At 47.0% G+C, this 19,682-nt stretch overlaps 1 protein-coding gene across 1 annotated transcript in view; it reads right to left on the reverse strand.

Moving 5' to 3' along the window:
* Positions 1–290: 290 nt before the first annotated feature.
* Vps35 (Vacuolar protein sorting 35) overlaps positions 291–19,682 on the reverse strand; it is a 49,199-nt gene continuing 29,807 nt past the window's right edge. Inside the window, exons 12-17 of the mRNA XM_077686168.1 lie at positions 19,512–19,634; positions 15,243–15,422; positions 13,972–14,211; positions 8,961–9,104; positions 2,357–2,558; positions 291–1,427 (exon numbers count right to left, since the gene is read on the reverse strand). Coding sequence (XP_077542294.1) covers positions 2,379–2,558; positions 8,961–9,104; positions 13,972–14,211; positions 15,243–15,422; positions 19,512–19,634 — 867 coding nt within the window. The 3' untranslated portion in view covers positions 291–1,427; positions 2,357–2,378. The remainder of the gene's footprint in view (positions 1,428–2,356; positions 2,559–8,960; positions 9,105–13,971; positions 14,212–15,242; positions 15,423–19,511; positions 19,635–19,682) is intronic.

Below are 19,682 nucleotides of genomic sequence, written 5' to 3' on the forward strand. Positions count from 1 at the left end.
AGACAGTAGGACAATTAGTTAGCTGCCAGTGCCAATGTTTAGATAGCATTGATGCAACTGGCACTGACATCACTTCTGAAACTTCACAGCATGAAGACGTCGGTGGAATCCAGAGTCTTTGACCGGGACGAAAGGATGGAACCTTTTCCGCACAATACTTTGATGTGAAAACACAACTCGAACTGGCCAGTTTAACAAGTTCTGTGCTACGGGCAGTCTTCGTGTACTAAAAGCAACAAACTCGCAGCCCCTGCATAAGAAACAGCATCGCCAAAAGAAAAGACGAGAAATCATACTTCAATTCTCTTTATTTTACAGGCATAGTGGCACCAGCTTGGGGAAAGTGTACATACAGACTGCTGCTAGAAAAAAATGTATTCAAAACACGGTCAGAAGGTCGCAGTGCTCTGTCACCCTGAAACTGTGATAGGTAGGGGGACCCTGCACCAAGCCAATTTTCCTAGAAAATTTTACCAGTCTTGGCTACCAGAAGTGCAGTCGTGTGCAGAAAGCAGCACTTATTCGAGATGCAGGAATGTACAAAAGGTGCTCGTTTTCCATGCCTTGTTTCCACATAAATAACCAAGCTCTTTAAAACAGCCCTTCCATGTAAAGGATTTCAGAACCATTGTTCTGCAATGACATAATCACAGAAGTCACACTGTTGCGTTTCCCGACTTTGTAAAAAATACTGTACTTACATAGTGACTATTAGCTGTTCAAGCTGCACGTAGCCTACCATTCTAAACATACCTTGGAACTACAAAGGCATGTGCGAAGAGGGGTGGTTAACCAAGTCACCACACAAACGCTCACAACAGCAGCAAAAAAAGGCACGGCACAAAACACTTAAAAGTTCTTTTGGTGCGTGGACAGCGACAGAAGGGCCACAGAGGCCATACATAAAATTGCTCTTTTAAAAAAGAGTACAACTCATGCCCCCACAAATAAAATAAGAGGAAAAAACAGCGCCTTTGTTTTCCACACTAGGCCGGAAATGCTGAACACCTCAGCATAACAAATCACATTCTTACTTGGCATTCGTTACAACACAAAATGAAATAGCTGTACAGACAGTATAGTACATAGTAGAAACAAGGGGAGAAACCACACCAGTCCTCTCCTCACTACAGCATAGACTTTGCAACAAAATAACCGCAAATTTTACAACTAAGCAATCATGATTTGAACTGAATACGCTCCCGATTCAAATTTGCTCGAGAATTCCATGCGAGTGCAATTGTATGCTGTACTCAGGAGGGCCTGACATCCTGCATCCGTTGTGCACAATTAGGGTGGACAGAAGACCACTAAAAACTAAACGCTCGCTATAAAAAAATAAAACAGTGGAAAACACCCTCCGAGGTAGGGTACCTAGCACCTCTTCTTACAGAAGAATGCTGTTATAATACATCAGAGGAATGGGGCTGCAAAAGACAAAGAAAAAGAATTAGTCCCTTGCAGCACGACTGAAAATGCAATTCATTCTCGCTCCCCAACAGCTTTTGCACAGTTAAAAAAAAAAAAAAAAACACACACACACGCACGCACGCACGCACGCGCACGCACACGCACACGCACACACACACACACACACACACACACACACACACACACACACACACACACTTCACTGAAGTTCAAGCCCACCAAGGCTTAGGGGACACTGCAAAAAACTCGTAAAACTTTTATTTGTGGCGAGATAATGTGGTACGACTCACAACTTACTTACTATGCAAATGAAGTCTAGGGCTTTAGTTTATTTCCAAAGGTTGAAAGAATAGAAGATATCAGGTATGCCGTGGTGCACTCTTGCAAACGGCCGAAATGACATCACCCTGGGTTGCACTGTCATTTAAGTCTGGACCATACCTCCAGGCACGAACTCGGCATACACTCTCCCACTTTTTGGCTGCTTTTTTAAAGACCATATAATGGTGCAGGGAGCAGGCCATTTGAAATCTGTCCCTTTAAAAAGTGCTGATGGCAGCACTGTTTCCTGTCAGCATGACTAACAAAGTATGAATTTGTCAACCCGTTGAGCTATGCACAGTTTCAAATTGTTTTCATGGTCCCTTTAAGGTTAAAATAGGGTCTGTTTGGCTTGCAGACACCCCCCCCCCCCCCCCCCCCCCCCCCCCCCCATTTCAGGTGTTCACCACCACTCCAATTGAATACACCAACTGATGTCCTGGCCTCAGGAACTAAGTTGGGAGTAAACACAGTGTACCTCAAATGTGAATAATAAAAAGACTCTACTGCACATTAGACCAGCGTAGCTGAGCATAAAGGTTCCTTTACAAGAGCAAAAGCACACGAGAGCCGGAAGGACCAAAGCTTTACACCATTCACTCACCTTGAAAAAAGCCACGTTTCCTTTACAGTGACAGCCCCGCATACGAGGGACCTTCCGTATCGGGGGATTCCATTCGAGTACGCAAATGATCCAAAGTATTCTGAAAATGCTTCTTTATTTGGTCAGTCTCTTCGTTGGCTTCAAGCTGTGGAAGCTCTTCCTTAATTTTCCCTATAAGTTGGCTAATTGTATCTGTCTTAATCTGAAAAACAGAGGAATAACCAAGAGCCAAAACATTACTACACATCTCTAATTTTTATTGAAACTCACATCTGCATTATTAGGTGATTGCAATGGGCAAAACTGCACATTGCTCATGGTACGTTGTAAATATTATATTTGACTAGCCTGACACACAGGCACTTTAGTTTAGTACAAGAGCCCCAACAGATTACACTCAATAATCCTGTATTTGTTATGCAACCAAGGAATTGAAATGAAAGATTATCTGGAAAACTTTTGGCCCCCCCCTGGACTTCTGCGATGTGGGGCTTAGCACATAAATGCTGTGTATTTATCCTGCTAAGGAAACGCAGCTACTTTCACTAGGAACAATCCTTTATGTTTTGCACAAAAATTCTTCAGCCACTACACTGCTACAGCAGGTAGTGCTAGCGATGCGCCAGACACTGCGAGTGCAAGGGCACAGACAAACCCTGCGACAACGAAAACCCGCGAGTACGAAGTTCCTGCAGCAACGAAATATTTTTGGAGCCCCTGCAAACGTCCATACAAGCCAATGTATTTCATATCTCGTGGCAACGCAATGTTTTTCGAAAGCGATCACGCAATAACGAAACCCACTGTAAGTCTTGTTGGCATTTTATCTACCCATTTGAGGCTAACAGTGTCGAAAAAATGCTCAAATGCATTTTTTTCGGATCCAAAGTGTGTAAACTTCTGCCACAGCGTGCTTGTATGATTGGCGACATATTTGTTAAGATAAATGACAATGCAACAGGTGGCCGTGGAGGCAGCCTCGATGGCGACTCCGGGCACGTCTTTGGCTTGGGCTACGCTAGCCGGCTACCGCTGTACAGCGCAGGTGTGTTCGTTGTGTGCGTGGCAATCGCCACGTTTGCTCTCAATTGAAAGTGGAAACTTTTGTTGCTACAAGATAACGCAGCATCATTTCCCACATCAGTGGTGCAAGTGGAAGAAGGGAGGATAGCGCCGACATGATCGGAACTGCCTGCAGCTCGCCCTGCCATTTCAAAAAGTAAGGATGCCACTCTTTAATGGCGCTCTAGGGAAAACAAAACAGTGACGGCTGTGGCCTTTCTGGACATCAACAAAGCAGTGCTCACTTAGTTTTGTGGACAGCTTTGGGACAACGAGGTGCCAATGTCCGGCAAAGTTCATCAACAGAAGAAGCTGGACTTCACCTGCATGCTCGGACATACCGTATTTTCGCGCGCATACCCCGCCCCTGCGTATAACCCTCACCCCCACTTTCCATCGACGAATAAAAAAAATATATCCCCACATATTGCTAGCATATTTTATACATAAAAGGATGAACCAAAGCTACTACTCAAGCAACATTACACATTTGTTTATGCAAAAAAAAAAAACTTACCTAGCTGACTACGTAACTAGATGAGTTGCAGCATACATTTTTTTCAGGCTGGCATATTGTTGAGCTGTTTGTGCACAATAAGCATTGTCAATGGGATAACAGTGGTTTAGTCATCGCTATTACTGCTGTAGGGGCATCACTGTCCAACGAGCATGGCGGTGAAGTTGCACCAAAGGAAATACCTCGCATATAATTCGCACGTCTACTTCACCCCTGAAATGTTCGCATTTTTGGTGCGGGTTATACGTGCGAAAATACGGTAGTCAGTGCCGAGGTGCAGGGAGAATAACGCGGAGAGAGGCGAACCCGCACGATGTTTTGGATGCATTTGACCCGATTTGGTCATTCTTAGGCATGCACAACTAGCAATGAAGCACTAGCAATGAAGTTGTGAAGTTACTGCAAGATAAAGCTCGCAAAGTAATACAGTAGAATCTCGATGATACGATGGGTGATACGAATTTCGGGATGATACGAATTTCTGAAAAGTCCCGGCAAAATTGCATTGTTTGCAATGGGAAAAATTTCGGCTGTTAAGGGGTATTCACACGAGAGAGAAATCCGCCGTTTCGCTCCTCGGAGTGCGCGCCACGTGACCCCTACGTCACGGTTTCTCTCCGGCGCACCGCCTCCGATGGGAGATCGGAGCTTCTGCTCGCGAGCTACAAACCCTCCGACGCTCGGCGGCGGAGGAGGCGGGATTTCGTCTGCTCGTCGGGCAGCTGGCCGCGGCTGAAGTTCTAGAGCGGTTGCAGGCACTCTATTTTTATCGCTTCTTAATACATCGGACGCGAAAATGCGTGGCGCACATGACAGGCCCACTGAGGGAGCCGCGTACACCACCAGCACGGGCGCTTGGAGAGCGGCGGCCGCGGCCGCGAAGTGGCGCAGGCCGGCGCCGCTAGCTCGAGCGACAGCTTGTTATTGCTCCCCAAGGCGCAAACAAAGCTGCGTATACGAGAAATGGGGTAATGATGTGATGTAAAGTTGCTTTAAAAATCGTCACCTGAGCCGCTTGCCAGAGCGCCGATCGAATATTCGCCGCAGTGTTAAGCCTAACATCAGTATGCGGGCCTGTAGGTGGGCCAGCCGGCTGCTACCACGTCGCGCGCCGTTCTCTGCGCGCGGCAGCACCTGCATCGCGTCGACGACCAATTTTTGGTCGGTTGACAAGATCAGTACGTATGAGCTTAATAGAAATTGCCGCCGTCGCGGAATCGGCGGTGCTACGGCAGCTCTGCTTTAGAGATAGGCGACTGCAAACAGTGATGTCCCTCCGAAAGTCGCATCCTCCGCACAGAACAGGGAGGATTTTCCTCCGTGTGAGCGAAGGAGCTGGCCGAGCGGAACTCCGCCTGCGGTGACGTCACGACCTCCCTCGGATTTCTCCGCTGAAACGCTCCGTCGTGAACGGACCTGCGCGGCCCGGCGGATGATACGAACGAGCCGGCGAGGCGCCCGACTGCCGAACAAACAAGTGACGGCTCTCTCCCCATTTGTCACTTTTTTTTCTCCAGAAACGGCCGGGCTGTTGTTTTCTGCCCGCGAAAACGCGCCCCGCACGCCCCATGCGCGCCGCAAAACCTCTCGCACGCTGCGTGCGCCGCGGCCGGCGGCGGCAACATGGCGGCGGCTTCGGCCGCGAAGTGGCACGGCCGCTTGAGCGACTGCTTCTAGCCGCTCTTTAAAATGCCGCTCAAGGCAGACACGACGTTTCTTGTGCAGTAAAGGAGCTGATAACGTTGGCGAAAACGGTACTATAACACACCATCCACGCCGCTAGTGGAAGCGCCCATAAAATATCTGCCGGAGTGCTAAGCCTAAACATCTCGGGCGGAGCCAGCGGGCTGTCTCGAGCGTTTCGCAAGTCGTCAGCGTCTTTTTCGGACCGAGGCAGGAGATACCGCGGGCGCGAAATCGTCAATGTGGCCGTGAAAATACAGCGCGCGCAAAGCCGAGGCGTGCGAATTGCGTGCAAAAACGCACCATGCGGTTCACGCTTGACTGTTGCGGCGTGTAGCGAGCTTGGACACCGGGAGTGAGGAGACAAGCGCGAAGCTAGGCGATGCGTTACGCGCGCCAGAAAGGACTGCTTTGTGACGTGGGGGTTTAAAAAAAGCAGAAAAAAATCACGGATTTGTTCACGCGAAAGTAAGAAAAGAAATAAACGAAAACTTTTTTCAGCGCTCAATTTTTTGGTCTGTGTTGGTTCACACGAATTTCGGATGATACGAATATTTTTCGCGGTCCCGCGAGATTCGTATCATCGAGATTCTACTGTATAACTGACTTTCACAAATAAATTTCTGGTTAGCAGGCGATTTTTTTGAGTGATGATGATTGTAGGGTATAATGCTCCAACACAATGCAGGCGATGAGGTGTGCCGTAGTGGAGGGCTCCGGATTAATTTTGACCAGCTGGGGATCTTAGGAGTACTGACACTAAATTTCTCGCTTTCAGTTTTTATGCTGTAAAGAATACCTATTGGCCCAGTAATTACGCAAATCGAACCGAAAGCCGTCAGCCACCAACATAGAATTAATTATAGCACGTTTATTACAACCAGTTTCAAATTCGGTTGCCGCGCGAGAAAATGGCCGTTCGAAGGCCAGCCTGCAAGCGGGCCAGTCTTACGTCACGGTCTCACCCGTGACGTCAGGGACGTTCGCGCCGCATTGTCTGCTACGATTGCACATGGTCCGCACTCGCCCACGCAGTCGACATGTCGTCTGAATCGTCAGACTCGGATGAGTCGCTGCCACCCGACAGACAGAACAACCTGTAGCAGGGCGGCGAGTTGGGCGAGTTGGTGTACTTGCATCTTGGGGAACAGCGCGAACTAACAGGGACAGCTAGTCCTGTCTAGTCCTGTCCACTTCTTTCTTATTGTGTCCCTGTTAGTTCGCGCTGTTCCCCAAGATGCAAGAGACAGAAAAACTTTATTTGGCCAGGCGATTAGGCCGGCGATGTCTTCGCCGTCATCCGTTTTTTAATATCACTGCGGCTCGAACCGGCGCAGACCGTGATAGCAACAGCTTGTCGCCACTCTTATAATCAATCTGATCGCGAAAAAGAAGTTCCCCATGCGAGAAAGTAGATGTTAGTGTGTTGAAAAATTGTGCTAGGGGTTGTTATCAGCACTGAATTTAAAAGCGGCGTTCAGAAATTTGCCGTGATGGTAAGCCTACGCTGACCGGCAGCGGAGGTTCGGCGCTTCGACCCAGCACTGCCGGCATCGCGGTGCGGCGAGCGGCCGAAAGATGGCGCCACCTGCGCGCTAGAATCAAAACCGGCCATTGCACACGTTTTGGTCACCGATCGCTGAAATGGAAATTATCGCCAAAATAAAGCTCCATATGCAAAAAAGGGGATGATAGTGTGGTGAAAAGTTGTGTAAGGGATGGTCATTCGCAGTTGTACAGATACCTGCGATCAAATAGTCGCCACGATACTAAGCCTAAAGTTCCCAACACCCAAGCTGACCCGAGCAACGCCGAGCCCGCTGGCTTGGGCGACAGTTCTTGCGGCCGCCGCCGCGCACGAACTCAGTCCACGTTTAGCGCTGCATGTCGTCGCGTGGAAAATAATGCATCTTGGAGTCGTCGCCACTTTGCTCGGATAGGCTTCCACGAGCAGTACTTCGCATTCCACGAGCTTGCCATAGCACAACTTGGGCGAGCTCGGTGACGCGCACCGCCGCGTCGGCGCGGTGCGCGTCGACATCGCGCGCACCGCGCAGTTTTCGGCGCCAGTGCAAGAGAACACCATGCGCCGGCCACGAACTGAAGAGCAAAGACGTTTACAAGCATTGCTCACACAGCTACGCCCACGTCTCCTGCCCAAACGAATACCACCAACAACAGCAGCGCAGGATATCGTTTCTGGTTCCGAAAACGACTATATGACGTCACCCTGAACCGGCCAGACACGCCGGCCGATGTTTCGTCACGCCGAAAGCGATTTCGCTAGTGCTGCCGATTTGTGGAAGCTCGCGGCCGGGAAAATCAAAGTCGATTTTAGATGTGATTCCGGCCTCGGATCGGTGCAAAAATTTCTGTGAGGCATCTGTACAAACTACTGAAGCCAATTATATCATTTTTTAGGCGTCAAAATTTGGTGTCAGTAATCCTTTAACATGCGCCAAAACCTCGTACACACGGGCGTTTTCGCCTTTCGCCTCCATTAGAAAAGCGACCGCCGCAGCCGGGAATCAAACCCGCGACCTCATGCTCAGCAGCGCAACGCCTTAGCCACTGAGCCACCGTGGCGGGCGCGGGCGGGCGGGCAATTTTTTTTGCTGTTGTTTATGTTTAATTCTTGCAGCAACAAAATTCCAGAAGAAGCAAATTTTTTGGCTTTCCCCGGTGGTTTCGTTATTGCGGGGTTCGACTGTAGAGGAATTGCTAACAGAGCTGAAACATGTCCTATAGCACTACCAGCCCTCTGGGAGGAACGGGGTGGGGTGGGGGCCTCAAGAGCACATTTACTTAATAAGCAGTTATTTTTGTAAATAGTCTTTAAGCAAGTCTTTTAGTCTTGCAAAGCAAGTGTGCATTGCCTCTTACATTGCATTATAAAACCATTAAAAAAAGAGTTATAACTTTAGCAGGTATTAAAATACAGCACAGTAGCGCAATGCTTTCTTGGGAGAAAAAAAAAAGAGCTAGTACCCAACTGCACTTTCACAAATGACCGAAAGAGGCTGCAATGGTGCCCTTTCACTTCTTCTGCAGGGCGTGCCTTATTAGGTAGTCAAACACACGAGGCGGCAACGAAAAAAACAATTTCAGCGCCACTTAATACACTGTTATGCCACCTTGGGACAGGCTCACATCGAGCAACAAGAAAGTCAACACACCCAAGTGCATACCAGCATGCGAACATTATCTTGGCCCAATTCTGCCAAGTTTGCCCAGTTTATAGCATTCTGCCCTGGTCTCGCTCTAACACCCTCGAGCACAACTTAAGGGCTCTGTGCTTGTAGCACATAGCAGGAGGAAGCACCAGTGCACTGCAAGCCTCACCTGTTCATTGCCTTTCTCAAAGAAATAAATGTAGTAATTGAGCAGTTCCACAAAGAGCTGCACTTGGACCGATGAGTCCATGCACTGGGTGGCAATGCGAAGACCTTTCTTGAGGCACTCCACAACTCGTTTGCTGTCGTGCATCTGAAATCAGGTAGAGACGCACGATGCACAAATTGCACTGTTGAAGGACGCTGAGGCCTTTCATGCGCAGCAAGCCTGCTCCAGCTACTGAGCACACAGGTCTATTGTTTTCAAATACCAAAGCAGGCGCACATGCACATTGTTTAGCTACACTCGGCCTACGAGGAGCATGACAATGGGGGGCTGTAGACTAACTGAGGCCCCCCGAGGGCATTGTTAGCCTGCTTTTAGTGAAAAAAGTTCCCCTTCTGCAAAGCGAAGGCCAGAATAGAGTTAACACCGTATTTGTATATGGCATCAGTTACAACTTTCTAACCACTGCAGATTATTTTTACATAAATCTTGCAGAAGATTCCTTCAGGCAAAGTTGTACAGTACTGTGCCATTACAGCAAGATTGAAATAGTAAGTGCAAAAGGAAGAAATTTGTGAAAATCTTTTTACCAAAGCAGGGACGCAAGGAAGCCCTCCTTTTTAGAGGGAAATGCATTAAACCTTTGGCTATGTTTACATTATCACTGACAGGCTTGTGCGAAAGTCCAATAAAATACTGAACCGCTGAATTTCTAGCATTAGAAAAATGACAGAGCTTCAAGATCATCGGTTATAAAGTACTGGCAAAACTCAGGAGGTGAATAGTACTTCTTTACTCAGAGTGAAAGACAGATTAAACTCAGTTCTAGTGTTCTTTAGATGAATGAAATCAGATAATCAAGCTATAAATAATTTTACAGAATTATTTTCGATCTCGACAGTCGAATTTCCTTTACTCACGCCTTTTCCTCGCCAAAAAAAAATTTCATATAAGCCCCTTGTGTTTGAAGTGCATTACGCCTTGAAACTCTCAATTTCACAAAACTGATACACTACTATGGAATCAGGAAAAACAGGTTGAAATAAAACCCCATGGTAGGTGCAGCCTGAAAGGCATGGGACGGACAACTCGTGAGCCTCAACTTGTTTTGCTGTTCTACTGTTTAGCATTTCATTTTCTAAATTGAAAAAGCATGCTTGTTATGTTTCAGCACTTTTATGACTGCATGCATGCAGACAACAAAGCTGCTTGTATGCAAGATATTTGCAAGAACCAAAAAGCAAAAATAAATGTGGGAAAGTAAAGCTTCTCCACCTAATAAAAGTGTAAATGGCTACTGATTGTTCGACTCATTATTTCTGAATGAAGAAACCCAATTTCTAGAGGAGAATTACGTTAAATTTGCAGTTTGTTTGTTTAGCAAAGGGAACTATGTAGTATCTTTCACGGGTAATGTAGGTGCAAGTGGGGTTTTTTAGCGATGGCTGTAGGAATTTCTCGCGAACAATGTATGACAGCTTTTTACAAGTAGCAAAACTGTTACAGGTCACAACAATTTTTTTAGCACAGTTTCGGGCACTTCTCTCCTACCAACTCGCACAGAAGGAATGAAGGGAGGAAAAAGCGGTACAGAAAAGGCAGGGAGGTTAACCAGGGAAGCATCCGGGTGGCTACCCGACACATGGAGAGGGGGAAAGGGGAACTGAAAGAGAAAGAAAGGGTGCATAAAAAGGGGGGAGAGGAATAAGCAGCAAACAAAAAATGGAAAGGAAAAGGTAAGCACAAAGACAAAACCACAGACAAAAAAAAAAAAAAAAAGAAGCAGTGGTGCCACTGATGAACGGTAATTTGGAGCAATTTTTGTATCAGCACATTATTAAATTTGGAGCAATTTGGAGCACCTAAATGCCAGTTTTGGAGCACCTTGGAGCAACTAAACATCAAGTGCTAGATGTGCCCAAAGCATCTCTCAACACTAAAAATTGACCAGTATCGTCCAGTAATTGATGTGGAGGTCGCTGGAAGGTGCTTTTCAAACGTGCAATCACAAATTAACAGCACAGCTGAAGAATAATGGTCTTCTTGTCCTTACTAGGGGAAGACTTTTTCAAGGAGTCACTGAAAACGCTTTATAGTTGGCAGGCTCGAACATTCATTAAAAATAGCTTTCACAGTTGGCTCTCCCAATAGCTCAAGAATAGCTAAATAGCCAATCAAAAAAACTTTCCCGCCAACCTCAAGAAAACGTAGCCAAGTCTGGCTATTTATAGCGCAACCTGGCAACCCTGGGGCAATGGGATTTTTTTTTCACGTATTTCGAAACAGTCGCTAGAAGTCGCCAAAAGTTTGATGTAATTAAATCCCCTAAGTATACTCTACGCAAAAGCAAAATTGCAACAAAACAATTTTCAAGGTATTTAGTTCCTTTCTGGTGCGGATGAACGGCAATATGCAACACGATAATGAATATTGAAAGGCTTCGACAAACCTGCGTAGCAAAAGAACAACGCGTCTCTCGCGCCTCTTTTCCAGTTTATTAATTGTTGAGGCAAGTCCTCGTGTTTTACTTTTTCATTTTATTTGATGCAGGTGCTTGCATTTCCACGCTAGCTGGAATGCGCACAAACAATGCGCGCGGAGCGTTTTTGCACGCGATTTGTGCGCGTCGGCGTTGCGCGCGCGATTTTTTCACGCCCGCGTTGACCATTTCGCGTGCGCGGCAGCTTCTGCCTCGCTCAGAAAATGACGCGCATTGCGCGCGGCAGTGGGAGGAGCCTGATGACTTGCCCCAATGGGGAGGCGCACGCCTCATGGCGGCGGTTTCGCAGTGCTCGCGACAGCCGGCTGGCTCCGCCGGAGATGGTTAGGCTTACCACCCCGGCAGATATTGCATGGGCGCTTTCACTAGCGACTTTCACTTTACCGCACAAGAAACTTCGTGTGTGCCTTGAGCGATATTTTAGAGGGCGCTTAAAGCGGTCGCTCGAGCTCCCCAAACCACTTCCCGGCCGAAACGGCCGCCTTGTTGCCGCGTCGCGCGTAGCGTGCGGGGGGTTCCGCGGCAGCGCGCCAGTGGCATGCACGACGCGTTTTCGCAAGCAGAAAACGCTCCATGCGGTTCAAGCTTTTCACGGCCCGCTCCACTTGCGACGGCCCACTCAGCGAGCCCGGCAAGCGAAGCAGGAGCTTGCAGCCGAGCGCGTCACACATGCCGCGACAGGGCGCTCCTGCTGGCTCTCGGAGCGGAGAGGGTCGGCAATGAACGCCCCCTAAAACTCTCTATTGTTTATAGCACGACCCATTAAAAACTACAGCAAGAAGGAAAGTTTTAACCGCGGTGCGCCAGCGCTGCAATGACTTGCTAGATGAAAACACTGTATCCGCGGTACAGCGACGGCGCTAACCAAATTCGCCGCGGCAAACGCGAAGAGGGGTGCTAGGGAGTTCAAGTTATCAAGCCGAATTAGTTACATATGTATAGAGACCCCTGTGAAGTAGTTCTTGCAACAGGCTGCACTCGATTAGCGCGACACAAATTTTGGCGCACGTTTGGCGCACTTGCTTGAAAAATCGTGGTTTTTTTATCAGGATGGCGCAGGATACCTCATTTTGCGCAAATTGGCACATTTGGCGCAGGAGTGGGAGCACTGAAGAAGGCATAAAAAGAAGGAGGTAAACCAACCAAATGGGTGAACGAAGGAATAGGCGTGCTCGTAACCTCCCTACAACCATTCAGACAAGGCTTTTTATGTAAATTGCACAGCAGTTACGCTATAAGTAAAGTTCTTAAATGACGGCAAGGTACAACTTTGGGTGAGCTGGTTCACGATTGGCCGGAAAAAAAAAAGTGCAAACAGCAGGGACAAGGGGAAGAGACAACGTAAGTGCTCACTGTCAATGAAGGTATTTATAATGTTGACAATATGCACATAATAAGAATGAAAGGAGGAGAAAGGGGGAAATAAAAAAAGGGCTGGGTGTGGTTTGCCAGTCCAATCAATAATTATGCAAAAAAAAATTGACATAATTGCAATAATACCTTAGCTGACAGTCAGCGCTCATGTGTGTTTCTATTTCCCTTGTACTCATTATTCACGCTGTTTTTTTCCACCCAGTCTCAAAGAATACTTTTGGAGCAAATTTCACTAACCCCTTTTTTAGAAAAACAAAGATTAAAAGGTGACTCAATGCTGACAGCCAGCTGTTTCATGTTAGAAATGTGTCAACCACAAATTTGGAACTTCAAATTGAATACAAACAGCAAAAGCTGAATGCGAGTCAAATCAAACATTTTTTGAATACAAAAAGTATAATCTGATTGCGAATCAATTGGAATATTTTAGAATATGAACCTCTTTGCTTTAGTGAGTGTAAAGGTTCAAAAACAAAGGTGCAAAAAAAAAGAGATAGAAAACTAACGTATGCAGACAGGACTTGAATGTTCATGCACTAATGCTTGGGAAAAAAAAGAAGTACAAGAAATTGAAGGCACATATAAGACAAGACCGCAAAGCAGTGGATGAAAACTTTCGCACACATTGATTGTCACGAACAAATGTGGTTTCCTCAACGCACCATGAATGCAGGAAGTATATTTGACTGGTTCCGCCAGTCATTGAAAAGAAGCAAAGCATGTCGGCGGCTGGTAGGACCAGTAATTTACTGCAAGCATTGCCAACAAGTAACAATTCCTGATTCCTCACTCATGCCACTGCACTGACAGGAAACTTTTCGGTACATCAATTTTACACAAGCAGCATTCCATTTAAGCTAAAATACACCAGCGTTAGCAAACACTTGTTTCACGGAAGGCTTACACGTGCTAGGGTTTTTTGCGCAGCTTCAGCATCGTGCAAACAAGCCAACCCAAAGGGGCATGCAATGTAGCGAAGCATGAAAGTTTGCATGTTGTGCGGCAGAACCAACTTTATTTGCTCTATTTGTAAATTCGATTAGTTTGAATGGTAAGACTGTGATGCAAATCGAATAGCAAACATTATTCACAAATTATTTAAAGCTTCGAATACTACGATAAGAGAAACGCCGTACGCACCTCTTCTCCGCTGGTCTCCTGCGTCTTGCCTGACCAGAATAAGTGCGAGCACAGGCCCACGCCCCGGCACTGGTCGGGCTTCTTGAGGAGCTTGGACGCCGCCAGTGCACACTGAGTCCTCAGGGGCTCGTGGTTTTCCTCGCAGAAACAGCTGGTCTGTTCCACGGTGCCCATTATCAGGGTTATTGCAGATAGCTGAGCTTTGCTGTCCGAGATCTCGTCCTCGTACAGGGAGAAGGCCTGCAACCAAGGGCGAGGGGGGAATCCGTCACCTGCTCAGGGCTAACATCTTCACAACTTCTACACGATAAACATTAGTTTTTGCATTCCATTTATGTCAATGTCTAAATGTTATACAAAGGCAATGCAAGTACAGCCACTACACACTATTAAGCTTTTTAATAAGAAGCACCGGTGAAACCTTGACACACTGCACACACATTAGAAAAAAAGGGTCGTGCTATTTTGAAAGGACACTGGAAAGTTGTAAATGTCGCCTAATCACTTTTTCACACAAAAGTTTACAAGCTTTAGAAACAAATTAGGGGTCTAGCCATCTGTGACAAATTAAAAGACTGTAAAGGCTGCACAGGAACTACACACTGCCGCCACAAATAAAAGTGACTACGCGATTCACTTCACTGTCGCTTTCAACGCACAAGATGGAAAGAGCCAGAATATTATGGAGAACTAAGCTAATCTAATAGAAATGCGTATTTACTAAACCATCCATTTGGCTTCATTGACGCAGACACTCAACAGCTAACTCTGAAGCCTGGTTATGCACTGCTGAATGGCCTGGCTGTGGCTGCTCGGAGGAATTATGGCAGCACAATGTAAAAACAATTTACAAGACTATTCAGCTTCTTACAATTCCAGCAGACAACTGTTGGTGTGTGTTTATAAGCATACAAATGGGTAAACGTGCTCCTCCGAATAAAAATGCATACAGCTAATCAGCAGGCCCAACTAAAAAGCGGTGCAGTGTCAAAGACCCGTAGGCAGCCGCTGCAATTTAGCCAGGTAAAAAAACAAGTGTGAATGGCATTCTCAGCAAATTTTTCCATGAGGTAGCTAGCGCCGACATTTCGAGCCAAATACTGCTCATAAGGCAAGCACATTAGCCCCTGGCACTTCGGAATCCTCTGACGCATTGTGAAGAATTCGTCATCGATCCATTCATCCGTCTATGCAAAGAAAGAAAAGAAAGAAAAAAAAAAAAAACAACAGGAAGAAAAAAATGGTAGCCATAGGAAACATAAAGCAAGCACCTGTGAAATAAACTCGTATGCCACAGTTTCGTAGTTTTCGAACTTGATCTGGCCAGCTACAAGTGCCCCCTGCAGGAACAGGCGAAGGGGCAGCTCGGCAAGCTCCGCTTTAATGAGGGCACTGATTGTTTGGTGGCAGAACTGGAAAATCTTGTTGCACTTCTTCTCCCACTTATCGTCCTGCACACAGGGAAAGAACAACCTTCACTCGTGATGGCCAAGAGCAACTCCAGGTCTGACAAACTTCTCATGTGCCCCACAAATGAGCAACAAACCGGCCAAACAATGAACAGTGTTCTAAGGAGATCCTTAGCCAAGGCAGTGAAGTTACACCCACAAGACACAGGGGCGAAGAGGTGTGGCACAGAGGTCGGTGGCAAACCTCATCGCCTGCAAGGTGTGCACTGAACATTGTGCGCGCAGGCATTTTTGTAATGCACCAACCCGCACCAGGAGTTTGGCAGCCATTGAGTGAAAGCCAACAAATAATGCCACAGTAATTATGCCACCACAGCTAGCAACTTCGTTATGCAGTGAACGTGCAATTAAAACTCACATCATTCGCACTTCCAGTTAGTTCAAACCAAGCTCAAAACTTCGGTAAGTCTTCCGAATTCTCAACGCATCTCGAAAGCACCAAAATGAACTAACATTTTGGTCTTTTCATTGATGCCTGCACAGCTGCTATGGAAGAAATTAGTTCCCACGGCCACCGGCAGTCAGGGAGAAATTCACGTGTAGAACAAAATAGGGAACGTTCATTGGAGCATGAACGTTAGAAAAGAACAGGGCCCCAGTGCTGCCTCACCAGTCCACATAAAGCTGTTGTATCGTCGTCAGTCGTACCTCCACTGCACCACTCAAGCAAGTATCCCCACTGTAAGCTCCATACTCCAGCATGTCTTCACGGAGACCGCACAGAACACTCTTACGAAATAAGAAACTGGCTGAGATCACCAAAGCAGAATTGGGAGCAGCTGTTAAAATATAAGCTCAGCAATAGGAAAGAGCGGACATGGGTCATGGAGTGAATTATCTTACCTCATATCAACAGCTTCGCACCAACACCTGGTGGTATTTGCTAATGATTGGGCTTGAGAATTTTTATAACTTTGGTCTGAATTATAAGCATGAATACCTGCCAGAGAATCAGAACTTTGGATAATTTAAACAAAAATATGTGGCTCGGAGGAGATTACGATATAAAGAGCGTCAACATGCCATGCTTTGGGACAGCATTGTATAGTACTAGTTAAATTAGGCTGGCAGACCAGACACACATTGCCTGCTTGCGTTCCCACATGTTGAGAAGACTGGGGCCGATGCTCTCTTCACTGCTACACTGAGTGCACTGGACATCCAAGCAAGCAGCTTTACACAAAAATGCCTTTTACAAGAAGAGATTCATTTCCTACAGTGTGCAAAACTTAGGTTGTGTGCTTTCACATAAAATTAATAAAACTTCGGGGGAAAAAAAAAAGAAAACATTTAAGGCAAAATTGAGGGATTTGAATCACCAGAAATGTTACCAAATTTCAGCATTGTATGGTCCTTACTTTTTTTTATTCTGAGGCCTTCCGAGAAGTCTTCTTTCTTTTTTCTAAAATATTATTAGGTAATAAAAGCTGAACAATGTTCCGGTCTTCCCCTCAAAATAAGAAACAAGGAAAAGAAAGCTGCCCTCTGGCACATCACAAATGCTTCCTTTCTCTAAAACCGAAAGATACTTTGGACTGCGGCAATGCACAAGTCGTACGTGGAAAGAACGGTCCGCTCATGAAAAAATGCACATAAAATCTGGAAGTTCTAAAAAGAAATTGGTTTCTTACATGAGCATAAAAAAAAAAAACATAGCTGCTTTAGTTTCCCACTGGAAGCACTTCAATTACTAATTTTTAAACTGTTGCAATGTTGCTGTCCCAGCTGAAGCTTCACAGAAGTATTAACCTTGTACCATCACACTCAATATTACCTAAAACACTTAAAGGGACCCCGAAAAGCTTTGTGAAGGTGGCAATTAAATGCATTCAGGTGGTAGAACACATAACGGGGGATTTTAGAGCCAAGTTTGAGCCCCATACGTTGTACAGATAATTTGTAAACAATTTTTCAAGATCGCCTTTCTCAGCCGATGAGCGCGACGCCGCAGCGAGCCGACCGCGGCTGACGCAACGGCCACCGCGGGTGACGCAACGGCGGTCGCTGCTGACGCAACGGCGAAGGCGCCGCCTGATTCGCCCAACCGCCGGCAAGGTCGGCCGCCGGCGGCGTCACTGCCATTGGCTTCCGGCTGCTCTTCCTCCTTCCTGCGCGATCCCGAGGCAAAGGCGGCAAAGGCGGGTCCGCAGTGATTGACGCGAGCCTAGGCGCAGGAATGTAGCTAGCTGCTTTGAAGGAGGCAGAGAGGGAGGAGGAGTCGATCGGCAAGTGGGGAGAGGTGCCTTTAATTGCTTCTGGCGCAGCTAATACTGAATGTAGATCAATAATTCCAACGGCATTGCATCGCTATATTGGTGCTACGTGACAATACAGGCCTCTTGTAACTTTTACAGAAGGCTTTTCTGGGTCCCTTTAAGCGTGTGCCTGAGCGCACTCGCAGGTGTCCCTTCATAAATGCCTACTGCTATTACAAATTCTAACTGTTCCCATTTCTTCCAATTTTTGCCCACTATCGTATAAATACACAAATAACACTGCAGCTGCAAGCCGAGTCTTGCAGCACTTTAGTGCGGCAACCTGGTTCAATTAGTCTCGAGATTTTGCATGCAATACATGCACTTCAGTGAAGCAGTAGCAATAATTATTGTGCAACAACCAGACTGTAGACAAGAGGGCAGGAATGGCAAAAACTTTCCTCTTCACTCAGACACATCCTTCTGAATGGTACCACTTTCCAGTGACGCAGCGTGCTCCAGCATATGATCACACATTGTGCAGTGGAACCCCAGTGATAGATCCCCAGGTCTTACGATGACCCGCTTCTTAAGACGGATCACCACAGTCCCGGCAAACTCCCCACAGGATGCACTAACAACCCTGATGATATGACGCTCGGGTGCACGTGGTCTGCTTCATGCGACAGACCCTGGCAGGGACAAACCAGCCTTTTTCCCATCTTTTACACTGCTTCGCCGCCTCGTCCCGACCTTCCTTTATTCTTAACCCCTGGTTGACGCTGTTTGATGTGCAAAGGTCCGCAAGCGGGCCAGACCATTTGCGAAAAAGATGCAAGCAAGCAGTTGGGTACTGGCGGGCGAGAGTTAAACTTCGACAATCCCACGCTGCAGCATGCGGCAAGCTCCATCAACCCACACGGCAAGCTCCATCAAGCCGATGAACATGAAAACACATTTGATGCAACCCAACGCCTGCTTTCCTCGTCCGCTCGATTCAAGTTTCTTCCTTTCACGAAGCTCTCTCTACCCCTTTCTCTGCTCTCTACTTATTAGTGTCTTTCAAAGCCGCGTTGTCACTCTGTTCCTTTCTTTCCCGCCTTTTTTCCATCACAGTCTCGTACTATCGTTCGCTTCACTTGGCCTTGGCAGTTTCACACCCTTGCCCTTTCCCCTCTCAATTTGCTCGGCCACGGCAGCCTTATGAGCTCTTATCTCTTGCGCTCGAGGTGCAGGGCTGGCGGGCTCGCGCCAGACAGCATGGGGGTCGCACAGCGCATGGCTGGCGGGCTAGTGCAGATGCTATGGAGGAGAGGGGGACACAAAATGCGTTTTTTTTTTTTTTAGAAACTTGGGATTTTAGCTAAACGTTCACCAATTACGGGAGATCGCGCTAAATATAGTAGTTTGAATAAGTTCTTAGCCAACCTGTCACGTGAGACCGTCTACTAGGCCGGCATTTACCTGTACCCCGATCATACGACACCCCAGTCATACGTCCCTGCCGCGCGGTCCCTTGAAAGTCATATTACAGGGGCTCCCCTGTAGTTGATACTGAGCCAGACAGTACACACAGCTAGCTTCCTTTTCTCAAGCCCCTTCAAATGACACAAACTAGGCTTTTGTTTTTTAGCCTGCAGAACCACCACATCAGTGTAACAAAGCATCGCTCCATACGACTCAGTGCAGCAAGCAGGGACCTTCAGTTTGCACTATGTCGACATGTGCATTTACTATTAAAAAGTGTTCCTATGTTAACCCACCACATTGTGTTGCCACTAACATTGGTCAAACTCATACCGACCGCTACTTTTGAAAGGTCAGCAACTTGGTTGGGTACGTTGAGAGCACTGCTAAAGGTGCCACCAAGGCGTACCTTGTCACTCAAGGAGCGGTACTTGAAAGCCAGCTGATACGACTGGAAGACAAGTGGAGGCAATGTGTAGCGAATCCGCTTGTTGCCGCCACTGCCAAAGTGCTTCCTGGCAGTCATCACGATCTGCAAATCGAAGATGAGGTTAGCACCCTATCACGTGAGTGCCTGCAG

This window comes from Haemaphysalis longicornis, unplaced genomic scaffold (assembly GCF_048455015.1).
Source record: "Haemaphysalis longicornis isolate Haplotype H1 unplaced genomic scaffold, Haemaphysalis longicornis Haplotype H1 scaffold_1, whole genome shotgun sequence".
Lineage (NCBI taxonomy): Eukaryota > Metazoa > Arthropoda > Arachnida > Ixodida > Ixodidae > Haemaphysalis > Haemaphysalis longicornis.